Source organism: Erpetoichthys calabaricus, chromosome 3 (assembly GCF_900747795.2).
Source record: "Erpetoichthys calabaricus chromosome 3, fErpCal1.3, whole genome shotgun sequence".
NCBI lineage: Eukaryota > Metazoa > Chordata > Cladistia > Polypteriformes > Polypteridae > Erpetoichthys > Erpetoichthys calabaricus.
In genome coordinates this window covers 181,026,350-181,052,722 of record NC_041396.2, presented here as the reverse complement: position 1 = coordinate 181,052,722, position 26,373 = coordinate 181,026,350, and the positions used below count along the sequence as shown (strand labels likewise).

Below are 26,373 nucleotides of genomic sequence, written 5' to 3'. Positions count from 1 at the left end.
TTCTGTCAAGGCGATGGACAGAAATGGCAATGCATTTAAGAAATAAATTTGGTTTTTAGAAAAGTGAAGATAAAATTAAGGAAGGTGTTTTTGTTGTTCCTGAAATTTGTGAACTGCTGCTTGACGATGAATTCAAAAGGAAACTGAAGCCAACTGAATCAGCAGCATGGGAAGCATTCGTGCGGGTTGTCCAGAATTTTCTTGGCAGTCACAGAGCAGAAAATGATGCTAAGCTTGTAAGAACCTGCTGAAAGCATATAAGCTTATGGAAGCCAGAATGATACTGAAGATGCATTTTTTACATTCTTATCTCGACTTTTTCCACCAAATCCTGGGCGATGTCAGCATGAGGAAAGATTTCATCAAGATATAAAGGTGATGGAAAACTTATATCGGGGAAAATTCACTCCAAGCATGATGGGAGACTACTGTTGGTTCTTGCAAAGAGAGACGCATGTGCAGTACAAGCGCAAAAGTAATTTGGGCATGCTGACCTCACTTTTATATTGAGGTAAATTGATATAAATATACTTTAATGTGTCTCTGGTATCGTCTTCTGGTTTGTTTTCAGAATAAACACATCAAAACACTTTTCGTGGGACATAGTCCAAACTCCAGATATTGTGTTGATATATTGATATTCAAAAGTTTCAAAACGTCAATGAGGTGCATTTCAAAAACCTGACATGCTAGCTTTATTCCAATTTCATATATGGAATCAGTGTAAAAAACTTAATAAAGAGCTGCTCTGAAGTTCCCAGTAACAAACAAAAAATAGTTTTTTGTAGACCAGTGTAATCAGAATTAACAGAAATAACAAAAATATGAAAAATAATAATTCCAAACTAACAAAAACAACAGCAAAACATAAAATACATATGGATTTAGATTGTTACATTACAAATCTATTATACAGGCCAAGAATCACCTGGGGAGAGTGTGTACTGTGAGTAATCCAACAAAGAAGTAGGACCTCCTTTACATTCTATGTTGTAGGCTGCTTTATTGAATGTCGATACTGTAATATTATCATTTTTTAAATTATATAATACTCAAGACATAAATTATGTCCTCATGAAGGAAGCCACTCAAGTCCTGAAAAACCTGTTCCTCCAAAGCAGGTCAAAAATGAGAAATACTTCATGACCTTCCACATGCCATTGATCTTCATTTTAATACAGCTTATGAATCTATAATGAACTTTGCAAATAGTTTTAGACACTAAAATATTTTTGGTATTCTTGCCAATTGTGAAAGTCTTTGGAGCTCCCATGAAATTCAATGACGGTCTTGTTTTCTGCTTGGTATGTGGAATCAGTGCCAATGAGAACAATAATGGCTGTGACGTTGTTCCAGATAAAATTCAGGCTGTGTCTTTCTGCAGGTGACAAGACTGGTTTAAGCATTATTCCTCTCACTGCTGTTTTGGACTCTCACTTTTGTTTACTTGAATCAGCATATTTGATTGGGTTTGAATCAATATGTTTTGAATAATATTCACTATGTTTGCAAAATGAAATAAGAATAGAATGAACTTGAAAACTTTGATTTGTGTTAAAAGGGACCATTGAGGAATATCAAAGAATCTGAAAGAAACGTGTTATTTACAGAATAAGTCAGCGCCAAATAAAGTAACTGACACACATCTTTGAATAAGACAGACAGAACTGCAATGGGGAATGTTTATAGCACACACACACAGCTGATGGCCATTGAATCATGAAGGACTTTTAGTTGAGATGTGTCAGATGTGTTTGCTAATAAAACAAACATTTCTGATTTGGCATTTTAGATCTGACTTTTTTATTGTATGGAAGACCTGCTGTATTCAGAGAAGAAAGACTAATGCACAGTTACTCCAGATCTTACAATAAGGTTGGGTCCAAAGGGTAACACCCTTAACCACTACATTTAGAGGACACCCTTCCATCCATTAAAGTATTCATTCACTGATGTGAATGATAGTCACGTAAGACTAAGGTAGGAAGCAACCATGAACAGGGAGCAAGCCAATTGTACGACACACTGATTTACACACCCACAAACATTTATAGCAGTGCTGATTTAACGCTGCCCAATACCCTAACATCCACTTTCTTGTAATGTAGGAGGACAACCAGAGTACCAAGAGAATATCCCTGCCCCATACATAGACAGGGAGAACTCACAGGCTTCACAAAGAAAATGAACAGGTGCCAGAATTCTAAAAGTGTGAGGAGGCAGCACTAAATGTTGCACCATCAAAGCTGCCCCACGACTTCCTTGTATATTAATTATAAAGGCGTTAATAAGTGCTGAGAGATATAAGGGTTGCAACACACACAGACAGATAGATAGACTGACAAACAGATAGTATTTTATTTGTTCCAAAGGGACATTACCCTTATGCAAATGAAAGACTTTTTAAATAAAACTGTTTTTTTTTGTGCACTTATCAGTAATTACAACTATACTACTTAAATTAAGTTGTAAAAATCAAATTTGGCATTCAGTATAAATAAGGATAAATAATCTCCCTCTAGTATCTGCTGACATTGCTCATAATCATTAACTTCCTCTATTGCTTTTCTTTTCACCTTTTGGAATTTTCTCTTTAACCATCTGACTACCTCCTCATATATTCTTTACTCCTATCACTCTTTGTCATTCAATTCATTTCACCATAAAGCCGCTAACTAATCTACTGCCAAATTTTCACTGTCAGGATATTATTTCTATTCATATTCAACTTCCCCATATTATCGCAGCACTGATTACCTGATCATTTTTTTATCCAGCAGCAACTGCTGTTTAACAAAGCATGAACATGTATGGCCATTAAAAATCCAAGGTCTATAGTTGACATATCACTAACTTCACAAATTGCATTTTCAATATCAAACTCACCTCAAGCTATCAGCAAACTTATCAGTGTCAGTTTCTTCTTTTTTTTTTCCATGCATACAGTAAATCCTTTAACCCCTGCTTCTATTTTTTTACTGCTCCCCTTGCTTACAAGATTTTTTTTTTTTTTTACCGACAACTTCCTCATCTTCCCCAGGCAGGAATCATTTTGAAAGCAAGTATTTTCTGTATCATTACAGAAAATTCCAATTTGAATAAATTACAGTAGGAGGAAGTGTGTTTATATGAAAACAGCATTTTCAGTAAAACAGTTTACTGATTAAACACAGTTCTACTGAACACACCCCAGGAATGCATGAAGGAGGTACACCAGTGAAAGGAATGTGAAGATTAATGATGGCAGTTGTGATCTATCCCCAAATTCAATCTTAGTTTCTGTCTTGAACTCTCTTTCAGGCAAAGGGCTTTAACCTTAAGCAGCTGAATTACCGGTTTGAGTGTGCTGAATTATGTCACTATTATCTGCTAGCACACCTTCACTGAGCGTCGAGTATTGATTTTAAAGTGGGCAGTGGTTCTTATTAAAGTTAAAATGCCAATGTAAATCCTTTTTATTTAATAAAAGATGTCCCTAATTATCCATCCATCCATCCTCTTCCGCTTATCCGAGATCGAGTCGTGGGGGCAGCAGCTTGAGCAGTGATTCCCAGACTTCCCTCTTCCCCGGCCACTTCTTCTAGCTCTTCCTGAGGCCCAGCCGGGAGACATAGTCCCTCCAGCATGTCCTGGGTCTTCTCCGGGGCCTCCTCCTGGATAGACATGCCCGGAACACCTCAACAGGGAACCGTCCAGGAGGCATCCTGATCAGATGCCCGAGCCACCCCATCTGACTCCTCTCGATGCGGAGGAGCAGCGGCTCTACTCTGAGCCCCTCCCGGATGACTGAGCTTCTCACCCTATCTTTAAGGAGAAAGCCCAGACACCATGCGGAGGAAACTCATTTCAGCTGCTTGTATTCGCGATCTCGTTCTTTCAGTCACTACGCATAGCTCATGACCATAGGTGAGGGTAGGAACATAGATTGACTGGTAAATTGAGTGCTTTGCCTTTTAGCTCAGCTCCTTTTTCACAATGACAAACCAATGCAGAGCCCTCATCACTGCGGACGCCGCACCGATCCGCCTGTCGAACTCATGCTCCATTCTTCCCTCACTCGTGAACAAGACCCCGAGATACTTGAACTCCTCCACTTGGGGCAGGATCTCACCCCTAACGCTGAGACGCCACTCCACCCTTTTCCGGCTGAGGACCATGGTCTCGGATTTGGAGGTGCTGATTCCCATCCCAGCCACTTCACACTCAGCTGTGAACAGATCCAGAGAGAGCTGAAGATCATGACCTGATGAAGCAAACAGGACAACATCACCTGCAAAAGCAGTGACCCAATCCTGAGTCCTCCAAACCAAACCCTGTCAACGCTCTGGCTGCGCCTAGAAATACTGTCCATAAAAGTTATGAACAGAATCTATCCAGCTCTCACTGGGTTCGACTTACTGCTGGCAATGTGGACCAAGCTCTGACACCGGTTGTATAGGGACCAAACAGCCCTTATCAGGGGGTAACTGTACCCCATACTCCCGGAGCACCCCCCACAGGATTCCCCGAGGGACACGGTCAAATGCCTTTTCCAAGTCCACAAAACACATGTAGACTGGTTGGGCAAACTCCCATGCACCCTCCAGGACCCTTGCTAAGGGTGTAGAGCTGGTCCACTGTTCCGCGACCAGGACGAAAACCACACTGTTCCTCCTGAATCCGAGGGGGGACCACCACCCCGGTCTGCCAATCCAGAAGCACTGTCCCCGATGTCCATGCGATGTTGCAGAGGTGTGTCAACCAAGACAGTCCTACAACATCCAGAACCTTGAGGAACTCCAGGCATATCTCATACACCCCCAGGGCCCTGCAACCAAGGAGTTTTTTGACCACCTCAGTGAAATCAGTCCCAGAAATGGGGGAGCCTACCTCCAAGTCCCCAGGCTCTGCTTCCTCATTGGAAGGCATATTAGTGGGATTGAGGAAGTCTTTGAAGTACTCCCCATACCGAAACACAACGTCCCGAGTCGAGGTCAGCAGTGCACCATCCCCACCATATACAGTGTTGACACTGCATTGCTTCCCCCTCCTGAGACACCGGATGGTGGACCAGAATCTCCTCGAAGCCGTCTGAAAGTCATTCTCCATGGCCTCCCCAAACTCCTCCCATGCCCAAGTTTTTGCCTCAGCAACCACCGAAGCCACATTCCGCTTGGCCTGCCAGTACCTATTAGCTGCCTCCAGAGTACAACAGGACAAAAGGGTCCTGTAGGACTCCTTCAGCTTGACAGCAATTTCTCACCGCCGGTGTCCACCAACGGGTTTGGGGATTGCCGCCACGGCAGGCACCGACCACCTTAAGGCCACAGCTCTGGTCAGCCGCCTCAACAATACAGGCACGGAACATGGCCCATTCGGGCTCAATGTCCCCCACCTCCCTCGGGACGTGGTCGAAGTTCTGCTGGAGGTGGGAGTTGAAGCTACTTCTGACAGGGGACTCTGCCAGACATTCCCAGCAGACCCTCACAACACGTTTGGGCCTACCAGGCCTGACTGGCATCCTCACCCACCATCGAAGCCAACTCACCACCAGGTGGTGATCAGTTGACAGCTCTGCCTCTCTCTTCACCCGAGCGTCCAAGACATGTGGCCAAAAGTCCAACGACACAACCACAAAGTCGATCATCGAACTAAGGCCTAGGGTGTCCTGGTGCCAAGTGCACATATGAACACCTCTATGCTTGAACATGCTGTTTGTTATGAACAATCCGTGACGAGCACAGAACTCCAATAACAAAACACCGCTTGGGTTTAGATTGGGGGGGCCATTCCTCCCAATCATGCCCTTCCAGGTCTGACTGTCATTGCCCATGTGAGCACTGAAGTCTCCCAGCAGTATGAGGGAGTCCCCAGAAGGTATGCCCTCTAGCACCTCCTCCAGGGACTCCAAAAAGGGTGGGTACTCCAAACTGCTGTTCGGTGCATACGCACAAACAACAGTTAGGACCCGTCCCCCCACCCGAAGGCAGAGGGAGGCTACCCTCTCGTCCACCGGGGTAAACCCCAGTGAACAGGCTCCAAGTCAGGGGGCAATAAGTATACCCACACCCACTCGGTGCCTCTCACTGGGGGCAACTCCAGAGTGGTAAAGAGTCCAGCCCCTCTCAAGGAGATTGGTTCCAGAGTCCAAGCTGTGTGTCGAGGTGAGCCCGACTATATCTAGCCGGAACCATGGGAAGGGGACCCACATTGCCTCTTCGGGCTGTGCCCAGCCAAGCCCCATGGGTGCAGGCCCGGCCACCAGGCACTCGCCATCGAGCCCCACCTCCAGGCCTGGCTCCAGAGGGGGGCCCCGGTGATCTGCGTCCGGGCGAGGAAAAACGGCATCCAAATTTTTTCTTCTTCATAGAAGGTTTTGTTTTCCCCTCCTCGAACTGTCACCTTATCATGGTGGAGGAGTTTGTGTGTCCCAATGATCCTAGGAGCTCCGTTGTCTGGGGCTTTATGCCCCTGGTAGGGCCACCCAAGGCAAACTGGTCCTAGGTGAGGGATGAGACACCAACATTTTGTAAATGTTCAGGCAAAACAAGCTTATTCAGTTTGTTTGGGATGAAATAAGCTATGAGAATAAACGCTAGTAGCTCTCGGCCATTTTCCTTTTGTAAAAGTAGCTCTCAGGGGAACAAAAGGTTGGAGATCCCTGGTTTATACTGTATCCGTTACTTACCTTACATTATTTGTAGTTTGCAGTGATGGCCATGAAAAAAAAAAATCACAAAATTCCTGATGTATTGGACTTAAATGGGAACCTAATTTGACAACAGCAAACAACATTAAAACATCTGTGGGGAAAAAAAAAAAAGTCTCAAATTACATGTGTTGCATCATTCAAATTTTGAGTGTCCAGTCATATGCCTACAATGTCCCAAACACATGTATGTTTTTGTAAAATATTGTTAAATAACACATTTCTCGTGCATGACAGTAAAGATCTGATTGCCCTTTATTCAATGGTCAAGAATCCTTTCTTGAATTCAAAAGATCAATCCCATTTGAATGTGCTTCACGTTTATACACTACTCTGATTATCCAGAAGCATTTATATTTTATCAAAAAAGTGCATGCATTTTGGACTTTATGAGCACAAAACTGGATAACTAACATATGGATTATGTAGTAAGAATTAGATTTTTTTTCATGGATGTTTTAATACTGTTTGCTGTTCCCATTAATTTGTCTTGTATCATAAACTTTATAATCTCCACTCTCCAGGAGATCAAAAATTTTAAGGCTTTACTATAGTAGTAGGGTGTTGTACCATGTTAGCCATTATGGATGAAATGAGAAGTCAAGCAAAATGACTAAAAAAGATTACAATATGCAAGCATTCAACGCAACTTCGGTCCCTTCTTCAGGCCTTTGTAAGGCTTTACTACAAACAAAACAGAACAAGAAACAAAAAATATTTTCAAACACAGTTCTCCTTTAATATGTGTACAATGTTTTTTGTACTATTTTGAGGAAAGTCAGCAACTACATATCTTTGGGCAGTGCCTCTGAGAATTTTAAAACCTTTCATTAGGTTCAAACTATTTGCACACCATTGAAGAATGAAGTTCCTTCAGCTGTCAGTATAAATGACATTTTATTATTGTGCTTCAGACCTGTTTCTAGTTTATTCAGGTTTTAGAAATACCCATTACAGAATACTAGCTTTATTTTAAATTGTGTGATAGTATTGAAGATACATGTAATTGCTCACATTAAGCTGAGAAAACCTTTGTAAAGGAGAGGTTGTTTAATGAAGGAACAAGCACATTTTTTCTATTTACAGCAATTGTGTCTGATGGAGTGAATTCCTGATCTCAAGCTAGGTGCTTACTTTGCCAGAGAAACTGTCAGAAATTGACAGAAAACAGTGTGTGTGTGTGTGTGGAGATCTCCCAGCAATCACAAGCCTCATTGTTGTCATTTTTGCTACAACATTAAGTTAATTACTGTCTAGTTTTTACAGGATTAACCAGTAACAAAACCAATGAGATACCTAGCTGCTGTGTCACAAATGTTTTCATATTCTGAGCTGCATACAAGATTGAAGTAAGACAACTAATAGCAGAGTGGAGAGCGGTCATGTGAGGATTACAAAAATGAAGACTAAATTCCCTCACAAAAGAAGATGGATAGTAACAGACAGGCCTTAGGGAAATTCTTATTATTACAGAGCAAAGAAATAACATCGATCTGTGGCTTTATTATCTGAATTTGCTTTGAAAAGTGTAAGCATGTGAAAAAACGTTAAAATCTTTCTATGATGGGAGCACTGGGAAATGGAGTCCTGTTGTTCAACGTTTCTTGTGATCCTGTATTGCATATGCCATGGTCAGTTTCTTGTTCAAAATATTTAACTAACCCTTCTTGAGTTACAGTAGACACAGCACATTAACTATGAACTCATACAAGTACATCTCCCTTATATTTTTTAGTTGTAGCATTCGGAAAATGTATATCAAAATTCAATGCAAAACAAGGAAGAGTAATTATAACATTCATAAACTGTCTTTATCAAATTCAGCATCACAGGAGGCCACTGCCTCCTCCAGTCAGATTTAGTGCAAAGCAGGGAAGGAGCCCTAGATGTGATGCCTATCCATCACAGCACAACTGACACATACACTCTCACATAAGACCGACTTTTAGAATTCCCAGCAAACCACACCCACATCTCTGTAAAATGGAAATAAGACTAGAGCACCTTGAAGAAAAAAAAAAACACTCATCTAGTCACTGTCTCACTGTGCTGCTTGTGTTTCAGGTTTTTAAAGTGAGAAAAATGGCATAGATATTCAGATATAGCAGTCTACATTGCATGTCATAATTCCAGTTTTATACAGTAATGACCAGCGTTATTAAAAATTATAGGTGCAAATAAAAACTTAACTGAAATGAAAAAGCAAAATAGCACTTTGGTTGCTGCTGATTGTTGACTGTTTCAGAATCTTCATTCCAAATCCCAGCCCCTCTCACTGAGGACTCGGGATGTTTTCCATGTATACAGTATTCGAGTTTCTCCCAATTACTCCAGTTTCCTGTCCTGTGTAGAGATATCAGCGAGTGAACGTGCACTGAGATGGAGTTGCAAACTTGCTGGGGTTCGTTCCTGTCTTGAAACTGTCACTGTATGTTTTTGGGCCCTAGTTACCCTGCTTCTGGATTAGTCAGGTTCACAAACCTACCTGCATATCTTGAAGGAACAACTGAATGGAACATTATAAATAGACATGTAACAAACAAGCACATAATTCAAGGAGATAAGATATTTTTGTCTATGCATTACAAAGAATATATCACAAAAATATACAATATCAATGGTGAACAATGAGGATAATATTATTAATGTAGGTGTCTTGAAAAAGGGATGTTTCCGATTGTCATCTTTTCATACAATAAAAAAGAAATAAAACATGGTTTCAAATTATACATTGTACTTTCAAGAAGGTAAAAATAGAAGTAGGAGAAACTAGTCACAAGAAAGGAGCAAATAAGTTAAACAATATTGGATTTTTAAACATGAGCTGTTCCTCCATATTCATATATTTTTTCTTTCTTGGTATCTTTACAAAGTTTCTCAGTACATTTAAATATATTTTTGAAACCTTCCTTCACCTGTTTTTATAAGATGAATTTCTGTACATGATGAACTTATTCAAAGACAGGCACTACCATGGCTCATCTGGCAAGGAGAAAACATTTTTGCAGTATAATATACTGTGATGGTTCACTTCAGTTAATCCATTGGCAATAATTCAGTCAGTGCTCATGTTGTGGAGCTTTGTTCACATGGTAAAACGTCATCTAAAACTGCTTTAAATTCCACAAAAACAGGATTAACTACACAAATAAAAAAACTGAATAAAATAGCTAAGTTTTTGAAACAGTATTAAATGTAAATATATGACACAAGTGACAAAAAAATACATAATATTTAAAATCGAAACACATAAACATAATATGACAATGGATATATCAGTATGTGTACTTAAAAATCAACATAATGTGCAAAGTTGCATCCACATTTATCCAAGCAATGTGACAAAAAGTACTACTGTGCTTTCTGAGGAATGTTTCCAGATTTTAACAGTGATATGTATCAATGGACTTTCATCTTAGATAATAGAATAGTTTAAAGTACTGTAGCCTACTATAAGCATTTACTTGCAAAACCTTTGGTCATTTACAGCATCTTGCTATAGTGAATGGCAGTCTTGGCATATAGTGAGCAGAGTTTTAGACTACAACAAAATATCTTTCGGGCCAGCTGATACTGAGGCAAATCATAAAACAGTTTATCACTAGCATTGCTCATGCTAATATTAACTTCACAGACAAAACAGTAGGAGCTGCCCTTTCTAGGTAAATAAAGAGCATAACTAATTAGAACAATTAATCTGGGCAACTAAATTCACACATTAATGGAAGAGCACACAAAGAAAAAATTTCAATGCAACTAGCATTTTAGTAGTTTGGTATCATCATCAGTTCATGATAACAAGTGCATCTTGCATGCCCTTGTTTATTGTGTCACAGAACATATATTTAATTTCTTTTTTGAACCCTGTAAAACTTTACATCCCTTTCTTTTTAAAGCTGCAAGAAATCACAACCTGTATGCCACTTTCAGTTTTAAGGTTCTGAAATTGTTTCTTTACATTGTTTTTCATTAGTATCATAAATATTTGTTTTTCAATGATGTCTAAAGTCAATAACATGGCTTGTTAGCTTGTCCTGACTTCCTACAGACCCTGCATGCTTGTGTTTATCTTAAGCTTTAATAACCCTTCTCCTTAACATACAGTTTTCTAAGACTGTATGTTTTCTTGGTCTAATTACAGGTTAACATTTAGAAATCCTTCAGGCTGGATATTATGACCACAAGATATGTGGCAAATGTCTTTTTGAATATATCTGGACTAAGAGGCTGGGGAGATCTTAGCCCAAATAGTCTCTTAACTTTGACCATCACTACTGAATGTAAAACCAAATGAATATGCACTGATTTTGGTGGTTTTGGGGATTTGATCAATTTTAAAAATTGTTTGCATCATCGTAAGCGGTAGAATCAGTGTCAAAAAAGTCCTCAAATTTCCACTGAAGAGTTTCAAATGTTGGTCTATCACTTGCATTCTCTTTCCAGCATTCTTTCATAATTTCATAAAATTCAGGTGGGCAGTTCATTGGACATGGCATTCTGTAACCTGCAGACAATTCTTGAACTACCTGAAAATTCACCATACCTAAAAAATAAAACCAAAGAGCAGAGGAAATTATTAAAAAATCTCATTGCCATTCATTCTTCTTGATTGTATTAATAAAATACTTTACATTTGGTCAAACAAACCATTTGCTCTAGCAAGCTTTCTGTTTTAATTATGAACCAGGCATTACAAAAGTTGCAGCATCTTGATCTTGCATTTCATTTTAATTATGTGGTTAACACGGAAACTCTGCTGAGCTTTTATTTTACTTTTTATTGACCAGATATTTTATGACATGATTGCATGGAGTGGACCCAATTAATCACTGTGCAATGAATAACATGTTATGTCAATATCTTTAAAAGATAGGGATGAAAAGTCAGCAGTTCAGACCAGCTTTATATCCTCCTGGGCTATGAAGTCTTTTCTCACTCAGCCTACATGAAGTTAGTCTCTGGATCATGTTCTACAAAGTTTATCAAAAATTAGTTGTTTAGTAGAATATGCCATGATTTCAGAACAGAAAGTAATAACTAACAACATAGTAGAAAAAAAAACTAAAATGTTCAGGGAAAAGTAGAGCGGTAAACCTTTGACCCACTGATGTTTTTTATTCTACTGCAATGCTACAGATTTGGAGTTACACTCTTTCTTTTCTTTTATTGCCTAGAAGTGTTTGACCTTTGTCATATGCTTTGTTTTCAGAACTTGCTACTTTCTTTTGTGCCCTTATTTAATGACAGATGGTACTGTGCTTGGTATTCTGTTCAGTGCTATGAGCTGTGGAATAATGTGAAGACTGGTATATACAGCAGTGTGAAATTAATTTGGTGACATGGTGGTGCTGTAGTAGTGCTGCTGCATTGCAATAACAAAACTGGGATATGCATCACCAGTGCTTCCTGCACGTTTCTGTTTGCATGTTCTCCACATATTTACATCGGTTTTCTCTGGATGGTCTAGTTTCCTCCCATAGTCCAAACACATTTATGTCAGGAGAACTGGCATTGGTAAACTGTAATTCACATGTGGTAGACTGGCACCCTGTCCAGCTTTGCCCCCAATGATTGCTGGGACAGGCTCCAAATATCCCACAAACATGCCCTGGGTAAGCAGGTAAAGAAAATGAATAGATGGAATTTATTGTGGTTTCATACATTTGGGAGTATGAAAATCCATTAAACTCTGTGTTTCCCAAGGGTTTAATTTTAAATTACTAAACAACTCAGTTATTTTTTTTTGTGATTTAAATACTTACCAGGATATGGCATCTTTCCGTAGGTTATAATTTCATACAGCAGAATTCCAAACGACCAGACATCAGACTTAATGGTAAACTGGCTTAAACTGATTGCCTCCGGTGCTGTCCATTTCACTGGAAATTTACATCCTTCCTTTGCTTCATACACACTTTCATTCTCCGTCTGAAAGAATGAGCATTGATGAGATAAAATACCAATCTAAACTTTATTTACAGGAGAATCATAGCTGCGGTGATGCTTTTATTTAAAATATTTTTAACTTTTTAAGAGCAAAGATATGGTTTAGAGAAGACATTTAGAAACATAATACAGAAACCTCATCTAGGAGTTTTAATAATTTAGTACATTATCAGAAACACAGGCTTCTTCATTATTACCAATTATGTCTTTTGGTAAATTTAATTTAAACAAATTAAACTGCTCAAGTTTCTTGCCATAGTACAAAAAAAAGTTTTTATTTTGACTGATGAACAGACATCCACATGGTTATAAATTAATCACATACACCAAGACCAAGAGAGGAAAGGAAATTGTGTTTTAAAGCTAGCAGTAGCCTGAATTAAAAGATAAATTCCTAAAAAAAAACATTCCTAAATAATTTTTGCCGTGTGGCCAGGCTATTATCCTGCTCAAAGTGGCCACTGCTCCCAGGGAATACTGTTGCCATGAAGTGATGTATGTGGCCTGCAACAGTCTTTGGGTAGGTTGTATGAGTCCGAGTAACATCTGCATGAATGCCAGGACTCAAGGTTTCACAGCAGGACATTGCCCAAAACATTACACTGCATCAGCCAGCTTGGCTTATTCCCATAGTGCATCATGCTGCCATCTCTTCTCCAGGTAAATAACACACATGCAACATTTTGTCAAAATGAAAATGTGATTCATCAGATCAGGCCACCTTCTTCCATTGCTCCATGATCCAATTCTAATGCTAACATGTCTACTGTAGGTTCTTTCAGTGGTGGACAGCAGTCAAAGTGGACACTCTGACCAGTCTACAGCTACACAGGCTCACATGCAGCAAGCTGCGATGCAGTCTGTGCTATGACACCTTTCTCTCATAGCCGGCATTACTTTTTTCAGCAATTTGTGTTACAGGAGTTCTTCTGTAAGATCAAACCAGACACTCCCCACATGCATCAATAAGCCATAGGCATTCATAACCTTGTCACCCATTCACTGGTTGTCTTTCCTTAGACCAGTTTTGGTAGGAACTAAATCACTGCATACTTGGAATACCCCACAAGACTTGCTTTTTTGGAGACGCTCTGACACGGTTGTCTAGCCACTAAAATTCGGCCCTTGTCAAAGTCACTCAGATCCATACGCTTGTCCATTTTTTCCTGCAAACAACACATCACCTTCAAGAACTGACTGCTCACTTGCTGCCTAATGACAAGTGCCTTTGACAGGTACCACTGTAAAGAGATAATCAATGTTATTCACTTTACCTGTCAATTGTTTTAATGTTGTGGTTGATCAGTGTATAATGTATTTTTTGTTCTTATAAAGACACACCTAAGAAATGATTTTAGTTTGCCCACATCAGATATTAAGTAATCAACAGGAAGTAATGTGTATTAGTGTAAAATGTAATAATGTACATATCATGAGCATTTTAAGTACAAGGCCATGGTGAATCACTTTTTAAACCATACATTAACTACCCAGTTTCTGAATTGGTAACATTTTATAGTAATTTTCACTAGCATTCATGAACAAAAATTAGATGATGCATAACAGATCATTAGTTCATGTACATTCAAATAGTTATAAATGTCAATAGATATATTAGGTCATGTGCTTTTAATTTAAAAATGAAAGTACTTTTTACCATTCAGTAACATATTATTCATGTTGAAACATAATTCATTGGAGTACATGACCCAAAAATATTTTTTTACCTATATACTCACAATGTATCAGTTGTCCACTTGAATGCTCACAACGTCCAAAAGACATGTATTTCCTGCTAAAACACTGTTAAATAAAGACTTCCAGAAAATCAGAGTAGTACATGAAAATGAAATGTGTTCAGGTTGCATCAAGCTTATAAATTGAAACCCTGCCTGCCACCTCTCATTCACTGTCCAAGAGCCCTGTTTTCAATTCAGAAGCTCAAATTCGCTTGAACACACTTCCCTTTCCCGCACTGCTCAAACTACTTAATATTTTATTAAAAAATTAATTTGTTTTGGACGTTTGTGACTATACAACTGGATAATTGACAGATGCATTATGAAACATCATTAACATTAATTTTGTATATTGTTTGCTGGTTTTCAGGTGTATGAGAAACTTTGTTATTTATGTTTTGCATTAAACTTAAGATTATTTTATTTATTGGCTATCATAACAAAAATATGGGGTAACTAACAGATAAAAAAAATATCATTTTGGGTGGAGTATTCCATTAAAACTTAGCTGATGAGTATCAAATGTCCTTATAATTAAGTTACTTAAGTTACAGTTTTTAAACAGTTTTGTGAGTTTAGCAGCTTAGTAACACTTAAATAATTTATGCAGGTTTTTTTTTTTTTACACTTCATGTGTTTACAAATCATTTATTCATGAGTTGCTGCATAAAATTTAAAGCTAAAACTATTTGTGCATTTGAAAAGTTTGTAAAGGTTTATTACTGAAAGTGGTTATTAAGTGTAGCTTTGACATGTTATATGATTACATCAAAATTCAGCAATTTTTTTGTTTCTGTGATTATAATACTAAACATTTTATGAGCTTTGGAAATGGTTTTTTCTCTGTTATGATATATAACACTGAAAGCGGTATGACAGACTATTTATAGAGTTAACATTGCCAGAGCTGGAAATTAGTTTTATAGATTTTTTTTGTCATCATATCGCATAAAGACACACATAAACGGTGTCTGATTTTCATTTGCCTCCACTTCAATCCTCTGCCACTGGCATCAAAGAACTTACCATAAATACTCTTGCAAGTCCAAAATCAGCTACTTTGCAGGTATTATTTTCACCAACCAATACATTTCTGGCTGCCAAGTCTCGATGAATATAATTTTTCATTTCTAAATAAGCCATTCCAGATGCAATCTGAGCAGCCATATCTACTTGTATTTTAAGGATGACTGTAGCCCCAGCATCCCCTGTAAAAATAAAAAAATATACATTTCACAAAGAAGGCCTTTCATGTTTATAATTATTTGAAAAATGAAGAAAAATATTGGCAAATCGGTTCAAATAAATATATAACTCATGAAATTTAAAGCATTACTGAAATGTAAAAAATGGTTCTAGCACTGAGAATAGTCTAAGGTGTGTGGTTGGTTGTTTAAATACTTTTAAATACATGCCAAATCACATAAATAAGCAGAAATAGGATAGTGACTGTTAAAGTAAATTGTTTTATTAGTGAGAGAATCTGCACAAGTCTACTGAGCTGTAAAGAAATGTATTTCCATATAGTGGGGCCTCTTTTAAAATTTTCACATCTGAAACTTTAAATGGGGATCATTCTACTTATGAAAACATGAGTAAGTAGTTGTAGTAGTAGAAGCAACATTGTCATATGTACAGAATACAGTGTAATTATTATGTGCATGTCCAACCAACATACAACGTCCATCCATCCATCCATTTTCCAACCTGCTGAATCCGAACACAGGGTCACGGGGGGGTCTGCTGGAGCCAATCCCAGCCAACACAGGGCACAAGGCAGGAAACAAACCTGGGCAGGGTGCCAACCCACCGCAGGACACACACAAACACACCCACACATCAAGCACACACACTAGGGCCAATTTAGAATCGCCAATCCACCTAACCTGCATGTCTTTGGACTGTGGGAGGAAACCGGAGCGCCCGGAGGAAACCCACGCAGACACGGGGAGAACATGCAAACTCCACGCAGGGAGGACCCGTGAAGCGAACCCAGGTCTCCCAACTGCGAGGCAGTAGCACTACCCACTGCGCCACCGTGCCGCCCCAACATACAACATGTCACCACTATTTGCCACCTAAGCCATTATTAAATAGACTAAGATACAAAATGAAGAAACCTGGAAATTATGCTCCAAAGGTGTGATAGATGCAATCAGATTCAATCAATCTGAATAGAAAAAGTGGTTTAAGAAAACCAAAGGATAGGTAAAACATAGATATTCAAGGTAATATTCATCTGTAAATGGACTAAATGCTCAGTATATACAGTAATCCCTCCTCCATCGCGGGGGTTGCGTTCCAGGACCCCTCGTGAAAGGTGAAAATCCGCAAAGTAGAAACCATATGTTTATATGGTTCTTTTTATATATTTTAAGCCCTTATAAACTCTCCCACACTATTATAAACATTTCCCGCACAATTATACAGCATAAACCCTTTGTATTCTCTTAGACATTAGGTAAGATTCATTGAAATTATGTATGTAAACACAGTTTATATAGAGTAAAACCTAAATATTATTTTAAAGATATCGAGCGTCTCCGATATCACATATGTTACAGCCATTACGACAGACAGGCCACCAGCAATAAATACGTTCAATGCAAGAAAAATTGTATACAGTAAAATGTGTGTACAGTGACACTAAACTATGTACATGTAATAAGTACTGTACATAGATAATTAATTATGGTTACTCACCAACAATGACACGACGACTTGTCCGATAACGATGAGTTTAATTTTACTGTACAACAAAGGAAGCGTTACAGCTCTTCTAAAGGATCCTCTTCAGGCGACTGTGTAGCACCGCCGTTGTTCTTCTTCCGGCAGTCTTCAATCCAAATCCCTAAAGCAGATTCCATCCAGACTACTGCCTTATCATGTCCACTTGCAACTCGTTTTGCGCCCTGGTTAAAGGACACTGCGGCCGTAGATCTTATATGCTTTTCCTCCTTTTTAAATAAAAAGAATCGTGGACTCATTGATGCCGTAATGTGGTGTAGCTGTTCCCTTCCTTCAACATATCCAAAACTTTTACCTTTTCTGCAATCATTTGCGTCTTCTGTTGGCGCTCGGACAGGGCCCCTGAAGCAGTAGCAGGAGCACGTTAATGCTGAATGAGTGAGATGAGACTTCCTGGTTAATGCAGCACTCCGTCGCTGAGCCAATCAGCACACAGGAACTTAACTGTGTGCTCTGATTAGGTAGCTTCTCAGTCATCCGCCAATAGCATCCCTTGTATGAAATCAACTGGGCAAACCAACTGAGGAAGCATGTACCAGAAGTAAAAAGACCCACTGTCTGCAGAAACCCGCGAAGCAGCGAAAAATCCGCGTTATATATTTAGATATGCTTTCATATAAAATCCGTGATAGAGGAGTGAAGCCGTGAAAGTTGAAGCGCGATATAGCGAGGGATTACTGTACAGAATTAAATTAATAAAATATAAGGGTACAGAAAAAAAAAACTATTACGAGCCACATTAAATGATCAAATTATTTGGTGCCAATAGTGGAAATGAAGTCCTAACTTACCCAAAATTGAAGCAAAACAATGTCAAAAATAGAATTTTCATGCCTGGTGAAGGTGAACTGAATAGACTGTAAAAGCATTCCACAAAGCCATTAAGAATGAAATGTGACCAAAGCTTATCCATTTTGGCAAAATAATTGACATGGCAACACACACAAATTATGCCTATTAATTTGAGTAATGGAGCTGAAAAGGTATTTTCTAAGGTTAAGCTGAACAAGGCTAAAGAAAATAAATGAATAAACGGCTGATCTGAGTCTAAGATTTTCAGTGAATCAGATTTTGAACAATTCTTCCAAGGTGCTCATTATTGCAAAAATGTGGCATAGCCCTTAAAATTTCAAATTTGCAAATCCTATGTGATTAGAGTATGATGAGATATATTGACCTGAATGGCCTGTTCTAGTAAAAACTGCTGATATTTTCTATAGTCTGCATCTCAAGCAGAGGTTGATTGTGAGTTTAAGAGTTAGGTGAGAGAGAATGGTATGAATATACAGGCTTAAGAATGTGAAAGTATAGAGAGAAGACACCTGTGAACAAGAAGAGGAACATGAAGAAGGCGGGGAATTTATTGAACATATTTTAATCATTTAAGATATCTCAAATTGTTTATATATTATTCTTGGGAATATAAAGCTTCAAGGATTGAATTGTGGAGAAGTGGGAAAGTCAGGGCTTTCATTAACAGGGAAATGAGGTATAAACCTATAACTTGTACTTTGCTTTTTCTCTTGTTGTCTTTATGCCTAGTGAGAGCTAGTGGAAAGTACCAACTGACCTTTAAGCATGAAGGACATGTTTGTTTTATCAGGCTGTATGAGACATTGTTACAGTATGCTACTTCTTCTTTCATTTGTAGGCATAATTTCTTTCTTTTATTCGGTTTTAAACTCTTTAATGCTGTTCACTTGCCCATCTGTTTGATCTACATTTTCTGTTACCAGGGTATGCATACACTAGTGTACCATCTGTGTTGAACTTCTGGTGCATTTATTTCTACAACGTGTTTAATATTTTATGATGTAGTTTAAATTCTCACTGTGCTGGCTTTGTAATTAGCCATACCCTGTCACAGTTAAAACTTCTATTAAATGTAGAACTTTGCTCTCCCATTTATTTTGCACAATGGTGCTGTAGTGATTCAAAACGTGTTCTGGTGCAGAACATCCACTACCATTCTGACAGATTTGTGTTATCAAAAACAAAATGGGAGAGAAATTTTGACTTGACATTTTCAGGATTTGAGAAAAAAGCAAAAACTAAAGCCAGAAATGATGAACTCAGCGGATACAAAACCAAAAGAATAGAACATACAGGTTTACAACAAAACAATAATAATAATGCAGACATGTGCACAACTATTATATATAAAATATATACATATATATATATATTGTGACACATAGGGAGCGCTATCGCTCCCTTGAACCCTCAGACTATACGCCAGACACCAGATAAAAGTCCAAATATAATATTTATTTGAACAATGAGCACAAAGCACCCTCCTCTGCACAATACTCATAAACAATAACACAATCAATAATCAATCTTCCACTCTCCCAGACATGTTGCCACAATTCCACCCAGCTCAATCTCTGGAATTTCCCATAGTCCTTTTATAGTCCGTGACCCGGAAGTGCTCCTGAACCACTGTCCAGGTGACTTCTTAGCACTTCCGGGTCAGATCCAAAAGTCTTCTTTTCATCCTGGAAGTAAGTCTGTCTTTTTGTTCATGTGATTATGACGCACTTCCGGGTTGTATGCAAAAGTCTCGCTGCTCCTCCCTGCAGCGCATTCTAGGGGCCCCTGTGGTATCCAGCAGGGTTGTGGATGAAAACTCCAATATCCATAATTCCCTGCTGGTATTCGTGGGCACCTCCATGCTGCAGGAAAGGCTCCATCTGGTGGCCTGGGGGTATTGGCCGGGATGAATGGCCGGCCATATACCACAGTACTCTTTCCCGCCCCCCCCCCCCCCCCCACAAAAAACTGTGGTTTGGAGCGTCCAGCCCCGCAAGGGTCGTCTACCTCCAGGAAGGACGTCTGGTCGGACCTTGGCTGTGCCTTCTGAAGTATTCCCTGGAGAACCTAGAGGGAATTTCATATATTGTAATCCACTTTATTCCCCTCTCTCCAGAGACAGTTGTGCCAAATGTGGCCCAGCCGTTGGCATCCATAACACCGCCTCTGTCCTCCCGGAATTCTCCCTCTGCGACACTGGAAATACTCAGGGAACTCAGTCTCTGCCCCTTTTCTCGCTGAGGAAGATTCCATAGCCGCCTCTGTGTTTTTTACTCCCTTTTCTTTTTTGTCAGCAGACCCCTGCTTTACTTTTGGGATCTCCTACTTACTCTGGGGCTTGTCCACAGTTTGGGTCTCTCTATGAGAGAAAGAGAGCCCCTTTCCTGTCTGCACCCCTTTCGACTTAAGTATAATAGTGGATGGGGTCTTCAGGACCGAATTGCTCCGAGAGACAGCACCATCCAGCTGCTCCGGCTTGATCAGCCCTTCCCCCGACCACTTGGTCAACGTTCCGCACTCTTTTGTAGAGCTCGCAGTGATTTGGCACCCGCTACTTATCAAACGCGGGCCTGGATCACACTGCGTCTCTATATGCTGTACGGTACCGGCATTACTTACCTGTACCGCCAAATTATATAAGACGGGAGGCTCTTGTCCGACTCGCCGCAGGTATTCGTCTACCTTCTTTATTGGCACTTCGGCCGTCGCTCCCAGGTCTCCGACTATCTTTTTTATAGCCGTCAGCATCTGCAAAATACCTCATACGGGCTTGATCAATTTCTCAAGTTCCCGAATGTCTAAACAGTTATTTAATTCGGTCAGAGGTAGGCTTCCTTCCTCCTTCTGCTTACCTACCGGCCGGGAGCCAATGAACATGCCCGCTGTTGGCATGTGCTCTGATAGGTCTCGCGGAGGCTTCTGGGAATTAGAGTTCTTTGTGTCTGAGGACCGAGTTGCCATCTTTGGCAGGCTGACATCTGCCTTTACTAATTTGTCGGCAGACCGACCAGCCATTTCCCGGCCCTCATTACCTTCTTGCGGGGTGAACAATGCTTCTCTCGCCTCCCCCTTCCCCTTCGGAAAGCTCAAGTCCGTCTTCTTATGGGCAAAGCCGACTGCAGCATTGCGCTGACCCCTTCCTTCCAAGAATACTTTTGGGGAGGTCACGTGTTCTACACCAGCACCCAACTTGCGGAAGTCCTTTGTTTTGCCCACCAGCTCGACTGAGAGCGCACTGCCGTCTTCGGAAGATTTGTCTGCCTCCCACAGAGACCCCGGATGACATTCTCTGAGGTATGTGCACGGTACTAAATGAGATGTTTTAAATATATCTTCGCTAAATACACCAGCACATACCTCTGTGTAATTATCTTCCTCCGGAGGCTTCTCCCGCACTGCGCAGCCACTCTGTAACCCCACCTGATGTCGACCATGGTGAGTGGATTTCCTCCGCTGCCGCTCTGCTTCTTTTTTCCCCATGACGGACTTGATATGGGCGAACGAGGGTTCAGGAGATTTTGCCTGCGTGTTCAGACGTTGTCCTCTTGGGGTTTTCCGTCCACAGAAATTTATTTTCAGGTCCTCTGCCAAACCGACGGCCAGAGAATCCTGCCGGCTACGCCACTGTAACAGATAGGGGGTGCTATCGCTCCCTTGAACCCTCAGACTATATGCCAGACACCAGATAAAAGTCCAAATATAATATTTATTTGAACAATAACATGCACAAAGCACCCTCCTCTCCACAATACTCATAAATAAACAATAACAAAATTAATAAACAATCCTCCACTCTCCCAGACGCGTTGCCACCCTTCCACCCAGCTCACCTCAATCTCTGGGATTTCCCATAGTCCGTGACCCGGAAGTGCTCCTGAACCACTGTCCATGTGACTTCTCGGCACTTCCGGGTCAGATCCAAAAGTCTTCTTTTCATCCCGGAAGTACATCTGTCTTTTTGTTCATGTGATTATGACGCACTTCCAGCTTGTATGCGAAAGTCTCGCTGCTCCTCCCTGCAGCGCCTTCTAAGGGCCCCTGTGGCATCCAGCAGGGTTGTGGATGAAAACTCCAATGTCCATAATTCCCTGCTGGTATTCGGGGCACCTCCATGCTGCAGGGAGGGCTCCATCTAGCGGCCTGGGGGTATTGGCCAGGATGAAAGGCTGGCCATATCCCACAATATTACATAATATGTGTGTATAGATATATATATCTCTCATATATATTTCTGTTCTGGTTCGTCCTGCTTCCACTTCAAAACCGGTCCCGCCCACACGCAGCCGACATGGCATTTCTCGATTCCTTCCATGTCATGCACTATATTGGCCTGCTGAACATAATACATCCAACAAGTACTCGAGGTGCTGCCACAATGTAGCTTTACCACCTTTGTGGGAGCCACCTGTGTCTTTACAACAGCGTCTTACACAGCAAACATCAGAAGCTAAAAATTATCGTGAACACATTCGAGAATACAACTCTTCTCTAGCGTTTGCTTCCATGGGTGCACAGATAACTCAACCTCCTGGCCACGGACCATACTATTTTAAAATACACGGGCAAATTTATCACCAAAGCTCTCCACTATACGCTAACACTTCTACTTCTCCAGGATATGGATAGTTGTATGTTTCTGACACAGCGCAAGCTACTTAAGTACGCTTACAAAATAAAGCAAACTCTGCATGCAGCGAAAATGTACTTCTCCAGCTAGATTCCATGCTCAGAACCATCAACCACTTCGCTAAATCATACAAACACATGCATGAAATTGCTCAGTCCAATCCAACAGCATCTGTATGAATGGTTTTCAAGGAAAACCCTAGGCAGGATTTACGACGATACAATGCCCCGACATGTCACACCGATGTTGCAGCGATTTTCGTCGAAGAAGATGGCGAAATGCCTGCCAAAAGGGACATTTGCATCTATCCCATAGGCAAACAGATTTCCACGCTCAATATGAATTGCGATCCTATGGTTTAACCACTTTTATTCCCTTACGGAGACATTGGCTGGCACAAAGATTTACAACATGTTCCCGATAAAAGAACCGCCAAGCGAATAAGGCTTACTCAATGCCAATTTTACGCGTACAGATTAGCAATGAGGAATACATTTAGTATTTTGCACTCCAGCGGCAAACTATTCCAACAGTACGTTTTAGATGCGTATGTTAAAACAGAGGACGCGGTCTCAACTATCTCAGATTACATCAACGAGATCTGCGCGTGGAACTATTAGATGCACTGCCAAGCAAACGCTGAAAATAACAACGCGTGTGTAGGCAAAATGATCATATTACTGTCCACATTTCCAGGAAGTCCAAGATACTGTAACTGCAACAAAACTATCAGGATGCCATGGCCATAGTAAGTAAATTCGGAAAGCCTGATTTATTTATCACTTTCACATGTAATTCTGCTTGGCTGGAAATTCTACATGCACACTGCGTCTTTCAAGAAGTATTTATTTCTTACTGATTTCTGAATTCCTTTCTCACCGTTTTCCGTTCCTATTCTTACACCGCCGTATGCTACGGCGGGCGTCGGCTAGTTTAAATAATTATTAGCTGCAGCAGGGATTTTAATACTTGGTGGTGCTTTAGACTTTTTTTTTTCCCTATGCTCTTTAAATTCTGCTGTGGGGTGATTTTTTCTTTATTCCTGATATCATTGTAAATCACTATGAACGAAATAAATTCCAGTGTTTATTTTTCTATTTTGTCATTTGTTCCTTGTGTATAATGGGTTGGTGGGAGGTTGCAACCTAGGGTGTTAATAGTGAAGCCATCCCTAGACCAAAAACGGGCAAGTGTAATCTTGCTGTCTTTAAAATATTTTAGCAGAGGGTGTTACAATTTATAAAAATTATTAGTTCCTTTTTGTCTTATCAGGCCAGAGGTTTACAGTCATCCTCTTCCTTTAAAGATAACTTTGTGCATTTTTGAAAATTTAGTCTTTTTGGGACTTTTAAGCAAGCGTCGGCTAGTGTGTGTATATATATATATATATATATATATATATATATATATATTATAAAAAGAAATCCTGTCCTGGAAAGCAAATGCAAGGCTACGATATGTGATCATCTCGTAAGACATTTTAAAGACCCGCGAGACCAAGGAGACTTGCCACGGTGCGTATTACGGGGACCGTAAACATAAGACTTGGTGCTAAGAGATTGTCCCAGGGCCGTAGCAAAAAGGACAGCGGCTGTACAGGCTTTAAAAAGATCGAAGTGCAGCCGTCCCCCCCACCCCGAACGCGAGCAGCACTATACGTCCTGCAAGAAAGAATTCAACCACGCCCGGGGCCAGAAATAAAAGACAGGTATTGCTTTTACAACGTCACGCGAGACCAGGCAGTGAGCCATCATTTAAAACAAGTCAACAGACCTCTAAGCTTGCAGTTATTGGATTGCTTTTGGCAGGCAAGCATCATGTGCTCCCAGCTCTTAAAACAACGACATGCGACAGGCAGAAGAGGCAGCTAGCAAGCAGCAAATAAGACAGCAAATGATCCAAAGGCATATCCTTAGCGTACATTCAGCCGCAACACCCTTCACAACACGAGCAGCATTATACGTCTGGCAAGAAAGAGATGTAACCATGCACGAGGCAGGAAATAAAGAAACAAGTATTGTTTTTACAAAAGTTTTTAAAGTAAAAGTGAAAATAATGCATATGTAACAATTCACAAGAAAATAATCTCTTTAAATTGTAGATTATAATATATAGTGTATATATATATATATATATATAGTGTATATATATATATATATATATATATATATATATATATATATATATATATATATATATATATACACACAGTGGAACCTCGAGATACAATCACCTCTGTATACGAGAAATTCAAAATACGAGGAAAGTATGAGCGAAAAATTCAGATCTAAATGCGAGCATTGGCTCGTGTAACGAGCCACGAGCCAGGCTGTGGGTATAGCTCGCGGCTTAGCGAGGGGGCGTGGTAGCTGTTGCGAGCCGCGATCTGCGGTGTCTGCGTTTCTCACTTAAGTGCACAGGTGGGAAACTGCCCACATCCATGATTGTTCCTGTGGCTGATGGGATGCAGCTGCCATGTCCTCTCCGCATATATAGAGAAGCGCGAGCCGGTTAAGGGGGAGAAGAAGTAAAAGAAAAGAGAGGAGAGAGAGCAGGCAGGCAGGCAGGCAGCCGGCCGGTGCGGGTGAGCGAACGAGCGAGTGCAGGCTCGCGTGTAGCTGAACAGTGAGCTGAACAGGCGAGCCAAACAGCTGAAGCAGGACGGTGTAGAGAAGGTCAGCTGCATTAAGAGTGTCTCGCCTGTTGCAGAGCCCGCAGGTGAGACGCTAACAGAGAAGAAGCACCGGGGATTGTCATCTGTTTTTTAAAGACTGCATCCTTTTGACGTTTTAACCTCGTGTTAAAGGATTGTTATTCTTGTGTATTTTAAACCTCCACTTCACAACTGTTTTAAGGATTATTTATTTAAAGATTTATTGAATGCTCTACTGCACTTTGGACACCTGTTTTGATTCTTTTAATAATCAGTTATATTATTTACCAGTGTTATTTATTAAAGGTAGACTACAGTATATATAATTTATCAGTGTTATTTGTTAGGAAAATTGATTTTTATGTTAATATATTTGGGGTGCGGAACGGATTAACTGGATTTCAATTATTTTCAATGGGGAAGTTTGTTCTAGATACGAGAAATTCGCTATACAAGCTCAGTGCTGGAACGAATTAAACTCGTATCTAGAGGTTCCACTGTATGTGTATATATATATATGTATATATATGTATGTATGTATATATATGTATGTATGTATATGTATCGAACCGCCACCTTATCGTGGTAGAGGGGTTTGCGTGTCCCAATGATCCTAGGAGCTCTGTTGTCCGGGGCTTTATGCCCCTGGTAGGGCCACCCAAGGCAAACTGGTCCTAGGTGAGGGATGAGACAAAGTGCGGTTCAACAGACCTCCTATGACGAATAAAAAATTTGGACGGCGTTTTCCCTCGCCCGGACGCGGGTCACCGGGGCCCCCCTCTGGAGCCAGGCCTGGAGGTGGGGCTCGTTGGCGAGCGCCTGGTGGCCAGGCTTGCACCCATGGGGCTCGGCCGGGCACAGCCCGAAGAGGCAACGTGGGTCCCCCTTCCCATGGGCTCACCACCTATGGGAGGGGCCAAGGAGGTCGGGTGCAGTGTGAGTTGGGTGGTGGCCGAAGGCGGGGACCTTGGCGGTCCGATCCTCGGCTACAGAAGCTGGCTCTTGGGACGTGGAATGTCACCTCTCTGAAGGGGAAGGAGCCTGAGCTTGTGCGTGAGGTTGAGAGGTTCCGGCTAGATATAGTCGGGCTCACCTCAACGCACAGCTTGGACTCTGGAACCAATCTCCTTGAGAGGGGCTGGACTCTGTACCACTCTGG

The 26,373-nt window shown here is 40.6% G+C and overlaps 1 protein-coding gene across 1 annotated transcript in view; it reads right to left on the bottom strand.

The window, feature by feature from the left end:
- Positions 1 to 7,403: 7,403 nt before the first annotated feature.
- The window catches only part of frk (fyn-related Src family tyrosine kinase), a 136,226-nt gene continuing 117,256 nt past the window's right edge, over positions 7,404 to 26,373 (bottom strand). Inside the window, exons 6-8 of the mRNA XM_051925567.1 lie at positions 15,400 to 15,581; positions 12,451 to 12,616; positions 7,404 to 11,231 (exon numbers count right to left, since the gene is read on the bottom strand). Of these exons, the coding sequence (XP_051781527.1) occupies positions 11,023 to 11,231; positions 12,451 to 12,616; positions 15,400 to 15,581 (557 nt within the window). The 3' untranslated portion in view covers positions 7,404 to 11,022. The remainder of the gene's footprint in view (positions 11,232 to 12,450; positions 12,617 to 15,399; positions 15,582 to 26,373) is intronic.